Genomic DNA, 23,712 nt, shown 5'->3' with positions numbered 1-23,712 from the left:
CCTTAGCCTGTTCTTTGCCCCTCCAGTGGCCAAGGCCAGCAAACTTTGAACTAGTGCCTCTAGGATTGTAAGTTTGTTAAAAGTGCCCTTCTGACTCCAACCTTACATGAATGTTTCTGTTACTTTTGGACGCATCTCATGTTTTCCTACAATTTATCATTTTAACAGAGTGGTTGTCAGTTTGATCTAAGTGTCCTCTAGTTCAGCTTTGAAATGTTCAATCCTACTCATTCAAAAATGAAATTCAGTGAACTTTGTTTGAAGGCCACGTGAAATTTTGCTTCAATGCCAAATAGTTTCTGTAGTTGGGAGTAGGAGTGCAAGATTGAGTGAAACGAATTGATTAACACAGCAGGGAAGCTAATCTGGCAAACAAAAAATTATATTCTAGAACAAAAATGTGGAGTTTTTTTTGTTATAATCTGCAATTTTACATGCAGTTAAATGCCAGATTACCTGCAACCATACTTGGGTTAGGTTCACTATTTTGTTTTGGCAAAGACCAAGCTAATCAGTTTCCCCTTAATTTACATTAATTGTCAATTTCTGACACTGACTACAAAGATCTCTTGATATTGAATTTCATGAGGCAGCAATGCTAAAAACAGTCATATCTACACAATTGAAACAGCATGTAGCTGTGAATAAGTATAAGGAATCAGTTGTGTGGACTTTCATGGTCAGATTGTACAGAAATGTACTAGAACCACTACCTGACCTCATTCTCTGTCCCTAATTATATGGAATGTGAGAGAGGCTACTAATCAGATCAATACCCATTTCTTAATTTCAGGTATACCCCTGTTGGTCGATCTTTCTTCTCTCCACCCGAGGGTTACTACCACCCACTGGGTGGAGGTAGAGAAGTCTGGTTTGGTTTCCATCAGTCTGTCCGACCTGCCATGTGGAAAATGATGTTGAACATTGATGGTAATGTATTTTCTGTTAAACAATTAAATTGATCAATTGTTCTTTTACCTGTTATTGAAGGTCAAGGTTGTCTATTTTTAAAACAAAACTATGATGTACATTCTAAGGAATGAATAAATTACGCAGGCTCGGGAGTAATTAAAGAAAGAATGGCCATGTTAGACAATGAACCTTATAGCATCTGTGCAAATATACCCTGGCAAAAAATTTTTTGTGAAAGGAAGGCTGCTTTGCAATCAATTACATTATAGAAAGCAACTGGTGAGATTCGTTTTGTTTAATGATACTTTTAGTTTTATGTTAATTTTTGCCTGCAGAGCATCCGTTTATTATGATAGTTGCATCAACATAAATTGCTTTCGTATTTAGAACAGCTGTGAAGAAGACTGCCTTGCGTTGTGAGTTTTACTGTTCCTTTCGTAGGTGTCACTATAAACTTTATGGTTCAATAGACACTTGATCTACTTGGCCCACCTCATTCCCAAGAACCTGGTCTAACAGTGCTTCCTTTCTCTTTGGACTGCAAATATTGCTGCAGCAAATTCTCCTGAATGCATCCTAAGAAATCTTGCTTCTCTGTCCCCTTTACCCTACTACTGTTCCAGTCTATATTCAGATAATTAAAGTTCCCTATAATAGCTACTGTATAATTTTTGAACATCTCAAATTTTTCTACATCCTTCCCACTATTTGGTAGCCAGTGGACTACATTGAGAGTTTTTTTTTGTCCCTTGGCTTTAGCTAAATCACTTCGATCGTTGATCCCTTTGGACATCCTCTTCCTCCAGCATTGTAATGCTGTCCTTAATCAATACTACAACCCAACCCCATTTTAGTTCTTACCTGTCTTCCTTGTATACGTGTCTGCAGAAATATTTAACACCCAATTCTGCTCTTCTTCGAGTCAGATCTCTATTTTAGCCACACCATCATATTTTCATATGGCAGTCTCTGCCTGAAATTTGTCCATCTAGTTGAGTGTATTTGTGCATTCTCATGCATTATTCCAAATGCTACATTGACTGCTGGTGACATTAGGCCATGACAGATGTCAGGATGTGGCTGTACATGTGCAATTCACATTTCCACGCCATGATTTGTCAACATTAGTGCATGAACAGATTTCCGCACCTTTTATTTCATGTTACTTAGCTTTTAGAAGTGAGACCCAATACCCCATGCTCCTCGGCCATTTCCCATAGCTCCTTATGTTGATTTCACTCCAGGATGGGGTGCTGAATGCTCCTTCGTTCCATCTATTTTGTCCCCATGTGGGAGAAAGTGACTGTTCAGAAGTAAAGGAAGTTTTGATTAGCCAATATCCCTCCGAAGCGTGTGATGCTTTGTTCAGCTGATTGAGTGTGATCACAGTGATTATATTGGCAGCAGCATCTTTGTGACAGTCAGCTGTTGCTGCTGTGTAATTGGGCAGTGATGTCTCACTGCTGCATTGTCTTCCTGTGCTTGTACGCTCATTTGCTCCATCTAGTGATGGCTTTCACAATAAACGTGTCCTTCATACATATGTGCAGGAACCCTGATTTAGACTTTATTATTTTTTCCCTTATTCTGACCCCACCTATTAACTTCTTATTTGCTGTCTTAGTGCTGTCTCTCTCCTGGTTCTGTCTCTCTCCTGGTTCTGACACTCTTACCAAGACCTTTTTTAAACCCTCCCAAAGCACTGGCAATACATCCTGCAAACAACTCAGCCACAGTTCTGTTTGATTGCAAACCATCCTCTCGCTGTCTCGTCAGGTCTCTTTAGACTTGCATACTTCTAGTTTCCTCTTCCTAATGGGTCCTTTCGAGACTGAGGACACATGACTGCCCGTTAGTCTTTTTGTTGCCAAAATTTTTTGAAATGACGCAAATGGTTAGTTATTGTTTCGTGTTTGAGTCATGATGTGGTTTTATATCCTTATGCGCACATATAGTTGAAAGTTGGTTGTAAGAGTTGCAAGTACAAGCACTGAAGTGAAACTGGGTCCCTGTTGTTATCAGATGTATAGCACCTTTTAGGTGTCTTTAACTGCATGGAACATCTCATGGCTTAACAAGGACAGCTTTATGTAGCACCTTTTATGAAGTTTCCCTGTGCTAAAGATGCTGTCTCATTGCAAGTTGGTAAAAGTGCTTAGGATATTTGTAGTGTTTCTTCTAAAGTAACTTTTCATCTTTTAACATTTCTTTTAATAGTTTTTGGCCAGTCACTTTTGAACAGCGATTTTAATCTTACATGTTGTACTTGTCAGTTATATGGACAGTGAGTAATAGTCACTGACCACAGTCCCCTTTTACCCTATTTTAGTATCAGCAACAGCTTTCTACAAAGCTCAGCCTGTAATTGAATTTATGTGTGAAGTCCTTGACATACGGAACATCGATGAGCAGCCAAAGCCACTTACTGACTCTCAAAGAGTGCGTTTTACTAAAGAAATTAAAGGTAGGTTTGATCATTTACTTTTTTGTTTTGATGGTTTTGGAATTTAGTCAGTATTTTCTAAGTGAACACAGTAGCTATCTGCATGCAGCAAGGCACACAAACAGTGATAAATGACCAGATACTCTGTAATAGAATCCCTACAATGTGGAAACAGGCCCTTTGGCCCAACAAGTCCACACCAAACCTCGGAGCATCCACGCAGACCTGTCCCCCTGTAACCCACTTAATCCTGAGCGCTATTGGCAATTTAGCATGCCCAATCCACCTCGCCTGCACATTTTTGGAATGTGGGAGGAAACCCACGCAAACACAGAGAGAATGTGCAAACTCCACACAGACAATTGCCCGAGGGTGGAATCGAACCCGGGTCCCTGACACTGTGAGGCAGCAATGCTAACCAGTGAGCCACTGTGCTGCCCCATATTTGCTGGGGGGGAGAATGCTTGTCAAGACACCTGAAGAAGTGCCTTTTTCCATGTAGATGCTTTCACAGTAATCTTGCATTCATTCATTCAACGTCAATATTTTTCATGCTGTCACTCTTGTAATGCATATTGTGAAAGCCAGTGCATACTGCAAAAGATCCTATAAGCAGCAAATTAAAGGACTACCAGATCATTTATTTAATTGACTAAAGTTAAAGAACTGTGGATGCTGAAGATTTAGGAAAGAAACAGAAATTGCTGGAGACACTAGTCGTTCGGCAAGGTCCTGCATGGCAGATTGGTTAATGAGATTAGAATTTTGTGGAAAGCCAGGGAAGAGATTGCTGGGTCCCATGCTGAGATATCTATCATTGTCAGCCACAGGTGAGGTGCCGGAAGCCTGAAGGTTGGCTAATGTGGTGCCATTATTTAAGAAAAGCTGTAAGGAAAAGCTGGGGAACTAATAGACTGGTGAACCTTGTGTCAGTGGTGGGTAAGTTGGTGGAGGGCATTCTGAGGGACAGGATTTACATGCATTTGGAAAGGTAAGTGCTGATTAGGGATAGTCAACATGGCTTTGTGTGTGGGAAATCGTGTCTCATTGACTGGATTGAGTTTTTTTTTGAAGAGGTGACAAAGAAGGTTGATGAAGACAGCACGGTATTGTCTATATGTACTTCAACAAGATGTTCGACAAGGTTCCGCATGGTAGACTGGTTAGTAAGGTTAGATCACTTGGGATCCAGGGGAGCTAGCCAATTAGATACAAATTGGCTTGAAGGTAGGAGACAGAGAGTGGAGGTAGAGGATTGCTTTTCTGACTGGAAGCCTGTGACCAGTGGTGTGCCACAAGGATCAGTGCTGGGTCCACCGCTTTTTGTCATTTATATACCGTCGGTTCTGATATAATGGGATAGTTCCGTTCTCATGCGATCTTGCGTTATAAGAAAATCACACAATAACCGCAACATTTAAAGTGATGGGGACAGAATCGAGTTATTGCCAATACAGGTAGGAAAAGTTTGCATTTTACAAATAGCATTGTATAATCTTCAATCGCATCAAAACCAATTCTGGTTGAAGAAACACACATTATATCAGAACCAACTGTAAATGATTTGGATGTGAATATAGGAGGTGTGGTTTGTACGTTTGCAGATGATGCCAGAATTGGTGGTGCGAAGGGCAGTGAAGAAGATTATCTCAGAGTACAATGGGACCTTGATCAGATGGGCCAAGAAGTGGCAGGTAGAGTTCAATTCAGATACATGTGAGGTGTTGCACTTTGGTAACGCAAACCAGGGCAGGACTTATATAGTTAATGTTAGGGCCAAGAAAGTGTTGCCAAACAGAGACCAAGGGGTACAGGTGCATAGTTCCATGAAAGTGGAGTCGCAGGTAGAGAGGGTGGTGAAGAAGGTGTTTGGCATGCTTGCCTTCATTGGTCAGTGCATTGAGTGTAGAAGTTTGGAAGTCATGTTGCGACTGTACGGGACATTGGTGAGGCTATTTTTAGAGTACTGCATACAATTCTGGTTGCCCTTCTATTGGAAGAATGTCTTTAAACTTGGAAGGGTGCCGTAAAAATTTCAAAGATGTTGCTGGGATTGGAGGGCTTGAGTTGTAGGGAAAGGCCGAATAGGCTGGTGCTTTTTTGCCTGGAGCAACAGAAGCTGAGGGGTGACGTTATAGAGGTTTATAAGATCATGAGGGGCATGAATATCGTGAACAGCCGATGTTGTTTTTCCTCGGGTGGAGGAGTCCAAAACTAAAAGGCATTGGTTTAGAGTGAGAGGGGGAAGATTTAAAAAGGACCTAAGGAGTAACTTGTTCACACAGAGAGTGGTGCATGAATGCAATGAGCTGCCAGAGAAAGTGGTGGAAGCGGGTGCAATGACAACATTTAAAAGGTATCTGGATGAGTATATCAATAGGAAGGGTTTAGAGGGATATAGGCTAAACGCAGGCAAATGGGACTAGTTCAGTTTGGGATACCTGGACAGCATAGATGTGTTGGGCCAAAGGGTCTGTTTCTGTGCTGAATGATAGTATGACTCCAGCTCTGGCAGCATCTGTGGAGAGAAAACAGAGTTAATGTTTCGAGTCCAGTGACCCTCCTTTAACTGTGCGTTCTCTGCACAGAAACTGCCAGACCTGCTGAGTTTCTCCAGCAATTTACGTTTTTTTTTCATCTACTTAATTGATGTAGTTTGAGAGATATATGTTGGCCAGGATACTGGAGAACTCTCCTCTTTGAACTGGCACATAGGGTCTTCTGCATTCACTTGAGCCATTAGATAGAACTTTGGATGAATGTCTCATCTGAAAGATGGCAGTGCAGCATACCCTCCAGTATCGGACTAGAATATTGAGTTAGAACATGGGTGTAGAACTTCAGCTGCCAGCTCTTACAGCTTTGTCTCCCATTCACCCAGTAGGCTGCAGCTGATGAACAGACAAACCCAAGACTGCTGGTTTTATTAAATCAGCAGTTAGAAGACCCATTTTTCACTTTCTTTATGCATTTAGTGACTTAACTCTGGCTGATTAAAGATTTGTGAAGTTGTTCCAAATTATTCACAGATTTTCAGATCAGCCTAGCTGCTGTCACATCATTGGGGCATTGTGGTGTTGCACAGTCTTGGCAAATGTATATCTGCAGTGGCCAGTTCATCGTGGCTCCTCCGTATGTAAGTAACCCTGGAATGTACCTTGCTCCATCCCAAAGGAACATACCTACAACTTCAACTACAATACACATTGTCAATTCTATAGCACTCTGTTAGTACTTCACGGAAACATCTATCTAGATTATACACTTGAGTCAGATGGGGTTTGAACCTGGAGCATTTTAACTTGCTGTGAGTACTATCTTGTGACCACCTGTAAATTTCTAAAATTGTTGTTTGAAATGGGCTAAATTCTACTATGCCCTGTACAAAAAAAAGTGGTGCTTGGTAGTAGACTTATTTTGGTGTTCCTGTGTTAAAAGCTGCTATGGACTAATATACATAAGTGGTAATGAAAGTCCTGTTGAAAAGTAACACTTTACATAACACGCACAAATTAGGAATTTAGAGGTCGAGCAAGTTTAAAGGTTATGCTGCAGCATGAAACTTCGCCTTTTATTAAAAAAATGTTGGCACATTTAATGAATAGTTTTGCACCTCTATAATGCTGCTTCTGCTTGGACTTCAGATTCTTTTGTTCAGTGTATTGTAAGGAATCTAGGAGGAAAGAGGAAATAATCAATTGTGAAGCTACCATTAAGCATGTTTTATGGGAGAACAATATCTGAAATTGAAGTTGCCTTCCAACGCCTGTCTTTATTCAATGGACAAAGCACAACAGATCTGCAGCTTCTGTTCAACAGCATTCCTTTCATTCCACAAAACTATTCATATGCTGTACAAACAGAATTGTCAGACTTTTTCTCTAAAAAGCACAAACACTAATATAAATATTCAAACTGGAAAGGAGATTTCTTTTGTGTTAATGGTTTTCCTGTTAGTAGGTAGACTTGCATTATCATTACCGAATAACAAAAGGCTGTGAATATTGTTTGAAACACTGTTGAGTAGTTTATCAGTTTAAGTGGAATATTTTCCCATACCACTCCCTCCTTTGGTGCAAGCAAACACACTCTGTGTTCCCCCTTTTATATTAAGAACCGTTTAGAGTGGTATTGTTATTGACCTTGCCCATTTATACTGTGGGTATGTTTGACAACAATGGGAAGACTGTGCGATTAGTTGAAAATTGAGTTTACTAATTGAACCTGCTGTTCAGAGCATTGCCTGATATTACCAGAAGGTACAGTATAAAATACAGCAAGTTTGAAATGCAGTGTTGTCTAAGCTCAAGGTTATTGTTCTGAACTGTGTCATTCACAGGACCTGTGCAGCTTCCTTGCGACATGGTACTCATGCTCAGAAGCACCAAGGGAAAATCAGGGTTTTTGGGGTTTCAGAAGCAAAAGATCATTTACACTGCATAGTTGTCTTCTGACATCTAATTCAAATGCTCAAAGTGTGAGGATAGAGGATTAGTATCATTGACTGGCAATTTACTGCCATGTTACGTCATATCCTCAGTGCAGAATCACACATGCACTTCTGATGGAGGTTACTGGATGACATTCAGAAAATATTCCTTGTTTCCTGCACCCAAAGCCATTCAACTAATTTGTCTCCAAACAGGGAATGCAATCTTAGATCTTAATTGTCAGCTTCTTCATTCTCTAACCAGCTGAACCATCAAGGAGTCTGCAGTATTCCTGGCCTTGATTTTTTTTTTGTTCTGATTTGTACAGGTTTAAAAGTAGAGGTGACTCACTGCGGACAAATGAAGAGGAAATATCGAGTATGCAATGTCACCCGACGGCCAGCCAGTCACCAGACGTTAGTATATACTTACTGTGATGCAATGAAATTAGTGTTTCATTCTGTGCTTATCTATGAAAAGCGGTCAGGCTAGTTGAGCTTTGAAACAGACTTTAGTGGCGCACATATTTATTTCTGGCCTCTAGTCTAGTGGTGCTCATTGTTCTGAAGTGTAATGTACTCATTGATGGAAAGTAGATCTTCCTTTGTTTTCATACAGCATAAATGAAAATCTATAAAGATCCAAAGAACAATCTAAAATCTCACAACAAGTGAGTACAGCTATACTCAGTATATCCCATTTCTGTTTTTTGAACAATCTAAGGCCTACTAAAATTTGTATTAAAATTTTGGAATTATAATTGTAACAACAGCACCTTGTATTTATGTAACGCATATACCTTGGACATGGTTTTGAGACACTTCATATACTGGATACTGAGCAATACTTCAGTAAGAGGTGACTGAGACCTTGTCAAAGTGGTAAGTAGAGAAATTGAGAAGTTTGTAGAGTTCATGGCTCCAGCGTACGGAAGGTGGGATACAAAAAAAAGTAATAACAGGAGATTTAAATTGGGATGTAGGAATCGGACTTTGTGGAGTAGGGTGAGGTCGTTGAGGTAATTGTAAATGAAAATGTTGAAACCATTAGCAGAACTTGGACTGCACAGAAGCAGCTGTTCAGCCAGTGTTTCTGCTACAAATGAACCTCCTCTCGCTATACTTCTAACCCTGTCAGCTTGTCCTTCTACTCAATCCCTCATTTGCTTAACTAGCTTTATTTAAATGCATCTACTCCATTCAGAATTTTGCATTTTTATCAATCACTGAGCAAAGGTATTTCTCTGAATTTGCTTTTGGATTTTTAGTGATTTCTCTTGTAAAAAAGATGTATTGACAAGACTGAGACACCTAGTTCATTTTCAAGGAGTGTAACATAATATCTTTAAATTAGGGAATTAGGAGCCAGTAGAGGTTGCCAAGGCCAGCAACAATGGAGAGCACAACCTAGCACAGGATAAGATGGCAGCAGGCTGCTGGGAGATAATGTAGTTTGGAACATTATAGACCAGCAAGGAGAGTACTAGAGAAGATAAGCCTGGAGAAATTGATGGGAGACTTCAGTGCATTGGGGATTTTATGGGAGCAGAGCAGAAGCAAGCATTGTTATAGAGATTAAAGTAAATAGGTCTTGGGTTATGAATAGGGCATGATATATTAAATTCATTTCAGGATCCAGCAGGGTCCTCATTGAATGCTGTCAAGGTGTGCCTGATGGAGAAGAAAACTGTGAGCTAAGGTGTAAAGTTTTTGGTGGGATCGAAACACATTGGCCCTCAGCCTTGCTGATACATGAGAAGAAGCAGAGGGCAGGGGGTTCAGTGTTTGTGAACGTCTGGTAATCAAAACATGGTTATTTTTCTCCTAGATTTCCCTTGCAACTGGAAAGTGGACAGACTGTGGAGTGCACAGTAGCGCAATATTTCAAACAGAAATACAACCTTCAGCTAAAGTACCCACACTTACCCTGTTTACAAGTGGGACAGGAACAGAAGCACACCTATCTACCACTTGAGGTGAGATGTAACTGCAGTGTAGCTGAAGAGAGAGCCTCTCCTATAGGAATGAGCAACAAGAGGTTAAGAAATTTTTGATAAGGCCGAAGACAGGAGCCTCCAAAGCAGGAGAGAGATTTTTTTTAAATGGCAGCAACTGGTTGAAACTTACAAAGAGCAGTACTGGGAATGGGGTTGGAGAGTGAACTGGGGGAGATGAATAGGCACTGTTGTAGACCAGGTCAGGTTTGGCAGCAAAACCTCACATTTATAATATAAAATATTTAATGGCAGTGTATATTTTCATATCTGAAGTGTTTTGCCTAAAATGAGAGTGGCTGTTGATGCAGCACAGAGCACACTTCAGTTGTGTAGAGAGTAGAGGCTATGATGCTGAAGGATAATGGAAAGTGCAGTAGCATCATCTAGTGGCAGGCAGCTTGCACTTACCATATGATGAGCAAAAGTTAATATTTCTGCTAAAATGTTTATTCCTTAATAAAAACTGCCAGAAAGATTGTGGCTGTTAGTTTATTGTCACGTTGCTGAAGCCTGTGGAAGACCTGTGTGTATGACATAGCTGATTTTAAAAATACAAAAAAAGCTTCTCCCTAACAATAAAATTCCTTGCTCTGCTTTACTATTTTGCAGTGTTACACCCTCGTTTTTTGTCAATTGTCAAAATACATGTTTCATTAGTTTCATTCTAGTGGAACATGAGAATCACAAAAAATAGCCAATTTTATTTACAAATATGACTTGCCTCGGACTGAGATGCCTTCGTCATTTTCATAGGTATGTAACATTGTACCTGGGCAACGATGCATCAAGAAACTTACGGACAATCAAACGTCAACAATGATTAAAGCAACAGCACGATCAGCACCAGACAGGCAGGAAGAGATCAGTCGACTGGTGAGCAGTGGAAAGCCATATACACAATTAATTTCTGATGCAAGTTCAGATGGGTCTTGTGTTTAATTCATATTTCAGTGTCACTCGTGTGGCCACTTTGTTTGTTTCACAGGAAAATAGTCTATAGTTTTCATTATCCATTTTGCAGTTTAGTTGTTGACAGTGAGAAGTTATTTGACTTCATATAATCAGAATTTACAATAAGGCCCACCTGCTGCAGAGGTGTGTAATAACATATCTGAAAAGGTTGATTAGAAAAATTTAGAATTTATGACATAGTAGGAGACCATTCAACCCATCGTACTGCTCCTGCTGTTAAACCGAAGCTAATTGTTCTGTTCTCATTTCTCTGTTTCCTTTATTCTTTGATCGAACAAAAGTTTTCATTTGAAATATGTTGTATTCTCACCTCTTTTATCATTTGTGGTTACGTATTCCACATTCCACTAATTGTCTCCATGAATATATTTCTTACTATTCAAATCTCCTCCTAACAACAATTTTGAATCTATTACCTTTGTTCCATTGGATACAGCTTCTCATTGTTTACCTTTATAAGCATAGTTTTGAAAATCTATTCAATCTCATTAACCTTCTGCACGTCAGTGAAGAATTGAATTCCTTTTGAAAAGCTGTGACCTAATATCGTATGTATACACCGCCTTGACTCATCTGCTGGTGCTTTGTCCCGAGCCATTTTCTTGGCAGTTTTTCAGTGGTGGAGCTATAACCTATGATAGGATAATTTAAAACAGTCATCTTCATCCCCCTTCCATGGTTATAATTGTGCATACAAATATTTCATGAGCAAATATTTCATGGATAGTGCAGAAGGATGTTGTAGGTTACAGAGGGACATAGATAAGCTGCAGAGCTGGGCTGAGAGGTGGCAAATGGAGTTTAATGTGGAAAAGTGTGAGGTGATTCACTTTGGAAGGAGTAACAGGAATACAGAGTACTGGGCTAATGGTAAGATTCTTGGTAGTGTGGATGAGCAGAAAGATCTCGGTGTCCATGTGCATAGATCACTGAAAGTTGCCACCCAGGTTGATAGCGTTGTTAAGAAGGCGTACAGTATGTTAGGTTTTATTGGTAGAGGGATTGAGTTTCGGAGCCATGAGGTCATGTTGCAGCTGTACAAAACTCTGGTGCGTCCGCACTTGGAGTATTGCGTACAGTTCTGGTCACCGCATTATAAAAAGGATGTGGAAGCATTGGAAAGGGTGCAGAGGAGATTTACCAGGATGTTGCCTGGTATGGAGGGAAGGTCTTATGAGGAAAGGCTGAGGGTTTTGAGGCTGTTTTCGTTAGAGAGAAGAAGGTTAAGAGGTGACTTGATAGAGACATACAAGATGATCAGAAGATTAGATAGGGTGGACAGTGGGAGCCTTTTTCCTTGGATGGTGATGGCTAGCACGAGGGGACATAGCTTTAAATTGAGGGGTGATAGATATAGGACAGATGTCAGAGGTAGGTTCTTTACTCAGAGAGTAGTAAGGGCGTGGAATGCCCTGCCTGCAAAAATAGTAGACTCGCCCACTTTAAGGGCATTTAAATGGTCATTGGATAAACATATGGATGATAATGGAATAGTTTAGGTTAGATGGGCTTCAGATAGGTTTCACAGGTCGGCGCAACATCGAGGGCCGAAGGGCCTGTACTGCGCTGTAATGTTCTATGTTCTATGTTCTATGTTATGACTGTAGAAAATGTCCAGCACAAACAGTTACATTTCTTTCACCTCATCATTGCCAAGTGCTCAGGCTCCCTGTACCTAGCACATTGATCTAAAGATCTTTCTCTTCACTTTCAAATCCTTGCAGACCACATTGTACCTAAAAATAACCTTCACGTGTTCATCATCATGTAAACCTTTGTTACCCCTGCACCAAACCATTTCTGAACACTGATGGTCTCTGCCTTACAATAGATACCTGCTCTTTATTGGCATCTGCTCTTTTAACCATTACACCCCTGTTTCTGAAACTCTTTTATTCTCTGTTTCCTTGTTCTGTATCATGATACTTTTCCTAGTTTTCAAACCTTGCTTTTTGGCTTGGAATATGCATGCTGCTGAGCAACATTGTCTGAAAATATGTTAACAATTTCCATACTCCCAACAATGATGCCAAGCATTTCCGATATTCATCATGCTTTTCATTACACAAAGTGACTGTCTGTTTGACACCAAGTTATGGGTGAGTTGTAATCATCTCCAGCTCAACATTAACATGGCCAAAATGAAAACAGAAGTTGCCGGAAAAGCTCAGCGGGTCTGGCAGCATCTCTGAAGAGAAATCAGAGTTAACATTTCAGGCCTGCAAAGAACAAAATCTCATTTTCCGTTTCGGGACCCAACAGCCCTCCGGGCTCAATATTGAGTTCAATCATTTTAGGGCCTAATCTCTCGCATGTCCTAGCTCCCGACCCCACACACCAGGCCTTGTTATCACAGTCTACCATTACACACCACCTATTGCTAGCCGCTAACTTTCTCCATTAACAGCTGTTCACTCTCTCAGCCAGATTGTTATTCACTCGTTTCCGTCCAACTGTTCTCTTTGGACTCTATCCCCACCAATTGTTTACTCCTTACCCCATCCCACCACCCCGTCTTCTGCAAATAAACTGACATGTTCCTAGCTACCATCAGTTCTGAGGAAGATTCATCTGACCCGAAACGTTGACTCTGATTTCTCTTTGCAGATGCTACCAGACCTGCTGAGCTTCTCCAGCAACTTCTGTTTTTATTTCTGATTTACAGCGTCTGCAGTTCTTTCAGTTTTTAGTTAGTATGGCCAAAACTGTTCTTTTCAGTTTTCATCACAACCATAGCCCCAGGCCCGTCTCCCTAGCAGACTGCTTGCACATTTAAAATTGAACTCACTGGTGCTCAGTTTCTGTCCTGCTTGATCCAATAATAAACATCCACCTTATATCTGGTCTATCACTGAGACTGCTTTCATTTCTCAATATTGCCCATCTTTATTCCTGCCTCATTTGTGTCACTGTTGAAACTTGTATCTGCTCTCTTGTGACTTCTGGGCTGCATTAATTTTATTGATTGTTTTCCTGGCTTCCCAAAGTACCAATCAACAGATTATCTGCAGCTTTGCACACTGCACCCAGTTGGCTCACTCTTCACTCTTGCCTTTGCCATTCTCACTGGATCTGCAGTTCCCACTGTGTTAATATCTCCTAACCTATCTCTACTAGCCCAAATTAACACACTGTACACTGATACACTGTTTTCTTTCACTTCTTCATTGGTGAAAGAACCTTTAGTTGTCATGCCTTAGCATTCTGAAACTCCCTTGCCACAATTCTTTCCATTTTAAAAAGTGTCTGTATAAATCCAATGATGCATTTAGTCAATTTCATTAATCCAGCTTCAAAGTCTTGCTGTGTCCAGTTTGTTTTTCATACAGCAACTTTCGGTGGAGAAAATAAGAAAAAATATGTATGTCAAACTTAAAAATCTCTAATTTCTGCAAGAGTTGTAGCCATGGGATTCTATGATAATTGACATTTTATGTGCAGATGAAGAATGCCAGCTACAACCTTGATCCCTACATTCAGGAATTTGGGATAAAGGTGAAAGATGACATGACTGAGGTCACAGGCCGGGTTTTGCCAGCTCCGATTTTACAGTACGGTGGCCGGGTAAGTAACAACTGTTCCAAGATATTCACATAAAAGAAGACATCATGCATAATTTGGGAAGCAGCGCAATAAAATAGTGTGACTAAGTTCTAGCATGATAAAGGTTGATTGTGATAACTGTCAGAAAAGCATAGAGGATTTGGTAGACTTTATATCCGTGAATGCGCTCTATGTCTGATCCTACTGAAAAGTATTTTCTGTCCAAGTTCAAGCCTCACCTTACTTAAAACATGTATCAAAAATAAATGGGCTTGTTCTTTCTACCTGCATGGAAATCTTAAAAACTATGCAAGAGATTAGTGGAGAGATGGCACATGCCTTGACTTTGCCTAAAATGGAACTGAGAGATGCAGAACGAAAAGGTATTTGAAAGCTGATTTTAGTTTGCGCTAAATATTACAGGTACTGACAATCTTGGAAAAAAAAACTCAAATCTTCGGAAGCTTTCAGGCAGTGAAGGGAGCATAGGTATAGTAATCCTGAGAATGATCCTTGTCCAAAATACCTCCTCTGTTTGCTTTCGGGCTAGAAGAAAGAAGTCAACTAATGTTCTTCGCCTTGATAATATCCAGTGACCCACTGCAAAAAAGAAAATGTGTCTGTGGGTATTATTGAGGGTAGGGTTAGGATCATGTTCCAGATGCTGTATAAACCTCTAAGCACAGAGTGAGCTGAAAACACTTCTCAGACCAGACATAATCTGTAAAGGTAATGTGTTCATAGTCCCAGAGGACCATTGGACTGCTCTCTCATTAGACAGGGACACTGGTGCGAATTTAATCTGAGAGTCATCATGCTACAGGCAAGGTTGTGAAAGCAGGATTGATCTTCATGGCAACCTCAGCCAGTACAGGAATTGAACCTGCACTGTTGGCATCAGTGCGCATTGCAAACCAGCCAACTGAGCATAGAAAGAGGCCATTCAAGCCCATCATGTCTGTATATCTAATCTTAATGTTTAAACTAAGACCATCAACCTGAAACATTGACTGTTTCTCTTTCTATTGATATGTTACATTACTTGCTGATTGATTCCAATAGTTTCCATGGCTTTTTTCAAATTTTCATAATTTACCATGTTTTATTATAATGAAAAATAACCACCTGATTAAGAGATAGTAAGAACTGCCGATGCTGGAGTCCGAGATAACACAGTGTGGAGCTGGAGGAACACAGCAGGCCAGGCAGCATCAGAGGAGCAGGAAAACTGACATTTCAGGTCGGGACCTTCCTTAGGAATAGGGGGGAGGGTGGGGGTAGAAGGGAGCTCTGAAATAAATAGAGAGAGGAGGGGTGGGGCTGGGGAATGCAGGTGGGATCGTGATAGGTGAGCGCAGGTAGGCAGTGGTGGGGATTGGTCAGTGAGGTGGGAGGAGCGTTTGAGTGGGAGAGAAGACGGACAGGTAAAGGAGGCACGGTGAGAGGGAGGGTTGGTCTTGGAATGAGGCCAGTTTTGAAACTAGTAAAGTCCACATTGAGACCATTGGGTTGTAGGCTCCCAAGGCGGAATATGAGGTGCTGCTCCTCCAGTTTCCAGGTCGCGTCGTTGTGACACTGGAGGAGACCCAGGATGGACATGTCGTCCAGGGAGTGGGAGGGGGAGTTGAAGTGGTTCACGACTGGAAGATGTTGTTGTTTGTTGTGAACAGAGCACAGGTGCTCTACAAAGCGGTCTCCGAGCCTCCACTTGGTCGGACCGATGTAGAGGAGGCCACATCGGAAACAGCGGATGCAGTAGGTCACATTAGCAGATGTGCAGGTGAACATCTGTCTGATGTGGAAGCCTTTTTTGGGTCCTTGGATGAAGGTGAGGGGGGCGGTGTAGGGGCAGGTGTAGCACTTCCTGCAGTTGGATTAAGATAGCAATCACAAGTTTTATTCCCATAAATGGACAGGAGAGATAAAATTAAGTGTTTGTTCAGAGATGTCCTTGGTGTTCCCAATATCACTTACATTTAAGAGAATTCATTGATTATTTTCCTGATTTATCTTAAGACAGTATATTTCAGTACTCAACTCTAGATAGGTGAGAGTTATCTTAATAATCCCATCCATCATTCTGTGTCCCAAATTATGAAAATTAAAATTTAAATTGGTTTTAGAAAGGCGTTCTGGAGAATGCAACTCTTTTCTTTAAATATATTTGGGTTAAACTGGCCCTTCATTAGCTAAAAAGTGAATTTGAACATTTTGATTTTGTTTTTGCATCTTACTGTAGCCTGTGTTCCGCATTAATTCAAATCGTTTTCTTTCTTTGATCCTTGGTGCAATTATGCTACTCCATCTTCTTGCACCCTGTGCCCTAACCATGTATTCCTTCACTTGTGGCAGTCTGGAGTTTTTTATCACCCCATCTTGGCCCATGCCTTCCTCCTTTTAGAAACAATCAGTTATTGGTTTTCTCCATCCTGGCATCTCTTTTCTTTCTTCCTTTTACCTTTCCCCAACTTGGTGACCATTGTGTTCAATCCATCCTTACTGAGACTTTTTTTCCTGCATGTGAAGTGTGTTGTATAAACACATATTGTTAATGAGACTATTGCTGCACATGGACAGGAATTGCTTTCAAAAGACTTTTTTAAACATTCTTTGTTTCTATATGGATCTTGTCACCCTCAGTATGTCAATAAGAATGACATTTGCCAACCTTCGTGATTTGTCTTTCGTCAGGTGATTCATTTAGCCAATTCTAAAGCCAAAGGTCTTTGGACAGAGAGAAGAGTTGCTGTGAGAAAAGAGGGTTCTCAAACCAGGGTTCTGTTCTGTCTAAGATAACAAGGTGTAGAGCTGGATGAACACAGCAGGCCAAGCAGCATCAGAGGAGCAGGAAGGCTGACGTTTCGGGCCTAGACCTTTCTTCAGAAATGGGGGAGGGGTATAGGGGGTTCTGAAATAAATAGGGAGAGAGGGGGAGGTGGATAGAAGATGGATAGAGGAGAAGATAGGTGGAGAGGAGACAGACAGGTCAAGGAGGCGGGGTTGGAGCCAGTAAAGGTGAGTGTAGGTGGGGAGGTAGGGAGGAGATAGGTCAGTCTAGGGAGGACGGACAGGTCAAGGGGGCGGCATGAGGTTAGTAGGTAGGAGATGGGGGTGGGGCTTGAGGTAGGAGAAGGGGATAGGTGGGAGGAAGGACAGGTTAGGGAGGCGGGGACGAGCTGGGCTGGTTTTGGGATACGGTAGGGGGAGGGGAGATTTTGAAGTTTGTGAAGTCCACTTGGATACCTTTGGGCTGCAGGGTTCCCAAGCGGAATATGAGTTGCTGTTCCTGCAACCTTTGGGTAGCATCGTTGTGGCACTGCAGGAGGCCCAGGATGGACATGTCGTCTGCGGAATGAGAGGGGGAGTTGAAATGGTTCGCGACTGGGAGGTGCAGTTGTTCAGTGCGAATCGAGCGTAGGTGTTCTGCAAAGCGGTCCCCAAGCCTCCGCTTGGTTTCCCTGATGTAGAGGAGGCCACAACGGGAACAGCGGATGCAGTATACCACATTAGCAGATGTGCAGGTGAACATCTGCTTGGTGTGGGAAGTCTTTTTGGGGCCTGGGATGGGGGTGAGGGGGGAGGTGTAGGGGCAGGTGTATGCACTTCTGTCTGACTGGCTGTGCTTTTCCAGCTCCGTATTTATTGACTCTAGCTTCCAGCATCTGTAGCCCTTACTGTCTCCAGGGTTCTGTTCTCCTGCTTTTGCTGGTTTTCCACGGTGGAGGTTGTGTACTCGGCTTTGTAGCTACCTGCAATTTTATGACCATGCGGCACAACTTGCAGCAAGATTCTTCCATGTACCAATGTCAATTTGCCTCATTTTTTAGTGAGTCCTTTAGAATTTCCTTAAAACATTTTTTAATGTTTCGAAACTTTCTCCATAAGATTTAGTGCCAGTCTTAGGTTGCAAATAGAGGATTCTTCCAAAAGTTAGTTAATTGGATATGGTGTCTAGAGTACCAGAGTTGATCACACGATTATAATGCTGGAGGAATTAAGTCTAATACAGGCACCACAATTTGGGATGTTAGCCAGCATTGTGATTTGTGGTAACAGTCCCTCTATAAACTGCTAGTATCAATTGACCCCATTGATACTAGACCATCTTAGAAAAACATATACAAACAATTTGATCTTTCTGCAAATGCATTTCCTACTTATGTTAATTGTACTGGCTGGTGTTCTCACTTTTAAGGCTGAAGGAGACCTGATGGAGCCAAAAGCACAGTAGGGGAGAATTGCTTATAAGAGCTGAGCATACAGGGGGAAGACAACAGTAACTTAAGATAGACAATGTAGGCGTGTAGACTGCCAGCCTCTGGCTGAGATTGCCATGCATTTGAATCCCCTGAATGTTCAAGCTGAATTTCACAGACATAATGTTAAGTGGATGATCAAATCTTACCATGATATCATGATTCATTTTGGGCATAGCGAGCGAGAAATCTGTTCCAGCTAGTTCACTCTGCTATTAACATATATATCCAATGTCAGTCCAACTTTCTACTGATCATTTCTCACTCCTCTATGACAGTAAAAGACTGTACGTAGATGGTGTCATTCAGAAAATTCAACCGCTAAAATAAGTTTGTACTATCTAATAAAATGTGTCCAAGCAATTAGATTTTTTTTGGAGTAACATAGAACATCTTGGAGGATCAAACGCAGCATGTTAGGGAGAAGTGACACTAAGACACCATCAGAGAAAGTTGGATTTGGAAGCCATAGGGCACGGTTGGTATCTGGCCAGTGTGCAAGCTGTCAGGAGAGAAATTTGAATGTGGGAGAGTGGTACCTGAAATGCTGTCTACTGAAGAAGTCAATTTAGTAATCAATTCAAAGTGTATTGTTGAATAATTAGCTGCCTCCATTCTCTCTCATACCTGTTAAACCAGTCTGTGGACTGCTATAGAAAAGCAACGGGACTTGAAACATCTTGCAGATGCCTATAAACATTACAATAGTCTCACAGAATGGTGCCATCCATCAAAATGTAGTTGTGACCTTGCAATTAAAATAAAAATCCACAGAGTCCTCTTAAATTGTTTCTTTCTTTTGTGTTTCATAGAACCGAGCAATTGCTACTCCAAATCAGGGAGTGTGGGATATGCGTGGCAAACAGTTCTACAATGGGATCGAGATCAAAGTCTGGGCCATCGCCTGCTTTGCACCACAGAAGCAGTGCAGGGAGGAGGTGCTGAAGTATGGAGGTTTTCTTTAAGTGTAAACAAAGAACAAACTTGCAGTTATTACAATTTCTTGAACATCCTACGGACATGCCAAGCACCTCCTAGATTTTTGGAATTTAGTCGTCATTGTTTTTAAGCAGGCCATTATTTATGTAATTGTTATCAGTCCATCTGTTTGTGGTGGTGATCGTTGAAAAATGCATGTGGCCATGGAATTGACAGATGTTTTCTGCTCTTGAATAGTGCTGTGCTATCTTTTAAATCCAGCTGAACAACCAAAAGACAACCCCTCCAGCAATGTAATATATTAGTGTAGAATCATGCAGCACAGGAGGTGGCCATTCAGGTTATCATGTTTGTGTCAGCTTGGTGGAAGAGCTGTCCAGGAAATTCCATTTCCCTGTTCTTTCCTCCTGACCCTGTATTTGTTTCTGCTCGTGTATTTATCCAGTTTTGTGAAATGTTGTCATTGAACCTGCTTCCACCACCCTTTCAATAAATAAATTCAAGATCACCAGAACTCACTGTGTAGAGAAAATGTGCCTCCTGTCACCTCTGGTTCTCTTGCCAATCACCTTCAGTCCACGTCCTCTGTTTCAGTCCACATCCTCTGTTGCTAACCCTTCTGCAACTGTAGTTGGAGAAGCTGGAGTAGTTTACTCTTATTAAAACCATTCATACGTTTGGACACCTCTATAAAATCTTTTAACCTTCTGTACTCAGAGGAGAATAACTGCAGCTTCTCCAATATTTCTGCAGTGTTGAACAACCTCATTCCTACCATTCTAGTAGATGTCTTCAGCTTTCCAATACCATGATATCCATTCTGAAGTATTTGACAAATCTGTTAGAATCTTCACAGAATGTGACAAAGTGAACAAGGGTGAAAAGCAGAAATATATTTGGATGATCAAAAACCATTCAATTAGGTACCGCACAACAAGTTTACGCACAAAATTAGGATTCCTAGGATTTGGGGTGTAATATATTAACATAAAATATAGATTAGCTAATGGACAGAAAACAATAATTTTGAAAAAGAAGAAAATATTTTTGGGTTGGTGGGCTATAATAAGCGGTGCACTGGAAGGATACATAATGAGGTCCCAGTTGTTTATAATCTATATTCATCCCTTACATAGAGTCAAAGAGCTGTATAGCATGGAAACAGACCCTTTGTTCCAACTGGTCCATGCCGACCAAATATCCTAAATTAATCAAGTCCCATTTGCCAGCATTTGGCCCATATCCCTGTAAACTCTTCCGGTTCATGTACACATCCAGATGGCTTTTAAATGTTGTCATTGCACCAGCCCCCACCACTTCCTGTGGCAGTTCATTCCAATCACGTGCCACCCTCTGCGTGAAAAAATTGCCCCTTCAGTCCCTTTTAAATCTTTCCCCTCTCACCTTAAACCTACACCCTCTAGTTTTGGACTTCGTTATCCTGGGGAAAAGACCTTGTCTATTCACTCTATCTAGCCCGTCATGATTTTATAAACTTCTATAAGGTTCACCCTTCAGCTGCCGATGCTCTAGGGAAAATAGTCCCAGCCTATTCAGCCTCTCCCTATAGCTCAAACCCTCCAAACCTGGCAACATCCTTGTAAGTCTTTTCTCCACCCTTTCAAGTTTCACAACATCCTTCCTATAGCAGGGAGACCAGAACTGAACGCAGTATTCCAAAAGTGGCCTAACCAATATCCTGTACAGACACAACATGATCTCCCAACTTCTATACTCAATGTACTGACCAATAAAGATTGGGAGATTGAGTGTAACAGGTCCAGGTGGATGATGATACAATGTTACAAAGGTTAGTAAGCAATGAAGAGAGCATGTAAAGAGACTATAGAAAGATGTGGACAGGGTGGCTAAACAGGAGATAAGAATAGCAGATGGAATAGTGTGGTGGTGTGAAATTAGCCATTTTGGTCAAAAATTTTAAATGGAGGGGTTGGAAAATATTTAGGACAGGTGATGGTCAAGTGGTATTATGGTTAGACTATTGATCTAGAGACCCAGGTAATGTTCTGGGGACCTGGGTTCAAATCCTGCCAAGGCAAATGGTAGAATTTGAATTTGGTAAATTAAGGATATAATAATGACCGTGACATCACTGTTGATTGTTGGAAAAACTCAGCTGGTTCACTCATGCCTTTTAGGGAAGGAAACTGCTGTCCTTAACTGTCCGGCCTACACGATTCCACACTAATGTAGCTAACTCTGAACTGCCCTCTGGACAATAAGAGATGAGCAATAGATACTGGCTTGGCCAGCAATACCTATGTCCTGTGAGTGAACTTCTTTAACAAAAAAGGTCTTGGGGGATCTGGTTATTCTTGTACACAAATACTAGCATGTTAGCATAAAGACACAACAAACAATTAGGAAACCAGATGGTATGTTAGCTTTTTTGCAAAGAATAGGGTTGTAAGATTTTTTAAAAATTGTTATATTTATACAGGCTGTTGGTGAGGCCACATCCTAGTATACCGTGGTCTCTGCACCCTAGCAATGATGTGCTTAGAGTCATAGAGTTGAACAGCATGGAAACAGACCCTTTGGTCCAACTCATCCATACCAAGCGGATATCCTAAATCGATCTAGTCCCATTTGCCGCATTTGGCAGATATCCCTTTTTACCCTTCCTATTCATGCACCCATTCAGATGACTTTTAAATGTCGTAAATATACCAGCTTCCACCACTTCCTCTGGCAAATCTCTCTAACCCCTGCCCCCACCCTAGCATGAATATGTTGCCCCTTAGGTCCCTTTTAAATCTTTCCCTTCTCACCTTAAACCTATGCCGTATAGTTGTGGATTCCCCTACCCTAGGGAAAACGATCTTGGCTATTCACCCTATTCATGCCCCTCATGAGTGAGCACAATAAAAATTCACTGGACTAGATTCCTAGAACGACAGAATTTTTTTTAATTCATTCATGGGATATGGGTGTCATTGGGTAGGCCAACGTTATCGCCCATCCCTAAATCCCTACAGGGTAGTTAAGCGTCAGCCACATTGTTGTGATTCTGGGGTTGCATGTAGGCTGGACTAGGTGAGGACAGCAGATTTCTTTCTCGAAAGGACGCTAATAAACCACGTGGATTTTCACAGCAATCAACTGTAGTTACACGGTCACCACGAGACTAGCTTTTAACTCCAGAATATTTTTCTTACAAATTCAAACACACATCCCCAGAACATTAGAGCAGTTCTTAAAAAAAAGTTATACTGGAGTCGATCACTAACTCAGTTTCTGTCTCCACAGATGCTGCTGGACATGCTGAGTTTCTCTAGCGTTCTGTATTTGTCCACACAAAATTTGCCTAGGGTTCTGGATTACTGGTTTAGTGACATTACCTACTACTGAACCGTTTGCCTTTAAGGAGTGATTGAATGGAATAAGCCTGTTTCCCTTCAGTTTTGAAGAAAGGTGCTTAACAGGGTAGGTGTAGAGAAAATGTTTCTTCTAATTGAGGAAGCTAGTGTATGAGGTCATAAATTCTGAAAAAGGAGTTGGCCATTTAAGATTGAGGTGAGGAAATATTTTTTCAGAGTTGTGAATTGTAGAATTCTCTACCTCAGAGAGTTGTCAATGTAGCTCATTCAGTATATGCAAAACTGGGTTCATGAATTTTTGGGTATTAAGGGATAATGTGGGAAGGTGGTGTTGAGATAGAAAATCATTCTTGATTTTGTTTAATAAAGCAGCCTACAAGGGCCAAATTACCTAGTTCTTTACTTATTGTGAGCCTTACAAGTGCATGACCCTTCTTTTGCTGCCTCATTTCAACCTTTATATCTTCAATCTAGGGGTTTATAGTTTGATGCCCTTTCTTTCTCCCTAGTGACAATGTGTTTGTTCTGTGACTAAACCATCTCCCTTTGTAGTAAAGACAGGAAATGCTGAAAATATTCAATATGTCAAGTAGCATCTGTGAAGAAACAAGCAGAATGAATGTTTCAGCCTGAAGACATTTCATCAGAGTTGAGAAAGTTAGTTGTGATGGAGGATGGTGTAAAGAAGAATAAAAAGCATGTTCTGTTATCACAGCGTAGAGTTCAGGAGACATGAGGGCTTCAGCAGCGTGTGAGCTAAGGTGATGATGGAGTTGAGTCATTTTGCTGAATTTTACCTTTTACTCAATATTTTAACTCCAGTGTGTATAATTTCCTACCTGACAGCTGGTTCTGAGCAAGTACAATATGTGCTGGAATT

At 41.1% G+C, this 23,712-nt stretch overlaps 1 protein-coding gene across 3 annotated transcripts in view; it reads left to right on the top strand.

The window, feature by feature from the left end:
* Positions 1 to 23,712, top strand: part of LOC109936649 (protein argonaute-1) — a 127,317-nt gene that overhangs the window by 89,350 nt on the left and 14,255 nt on the right. For all 3 annotated transcript variants that reach the window (XM_048612843.1, XM_048612842.1, XM_048612844.1), the window contains exons 5-11: positions 794 to 930; positions 3,242 to 3,376; positions 8,114 to 8,201; positions 9,613 to 9,760; positions 10,535 to 10,654; positions 14,195 to 14,317; positions 19,365 to 19,498. In XM_048612843.1, coding sequence (XP_048468800.1) covers positions 794 to 930; positions 3,242 to 3,376; positions 8,114 to 8,201; positions 9,613 to 9,760; positions 10,535 to 10,654; positions 14,195 to 14,317; positions 19,365 to 19,498 — 885 coding nt within the window. The remainder of the gene's footprint in view (positions 1 to 793; positions 931 to 3,241; positions 3,377 to 8,113; positions 8,202 to 9,612; positions 9,761 to 10,534; positions 10,655 to 14,194; positions 14,318 to 19,364; positions 19,499 to 23,712) is intronic.

Source organism: Rhincodon typus, chromosome 27, assembly GCF_021869965.1.
Source record: "Rhincodon typus isolate 14 chromosome 27, sRhiTyp1.1, whole genome shotgun sequence".
NCBI lineage: Eukaryota > Metazoa > Chordata > Chondrichthyes > Orectolobiformes > Rhincodontidae > Rhincodon > Rhincodon typus.
The sequence above is the reverse complement of the archived record's forward strand: the minus strand, read 5'-3'. Positions and strand labels throughout refer to the sequence as shown.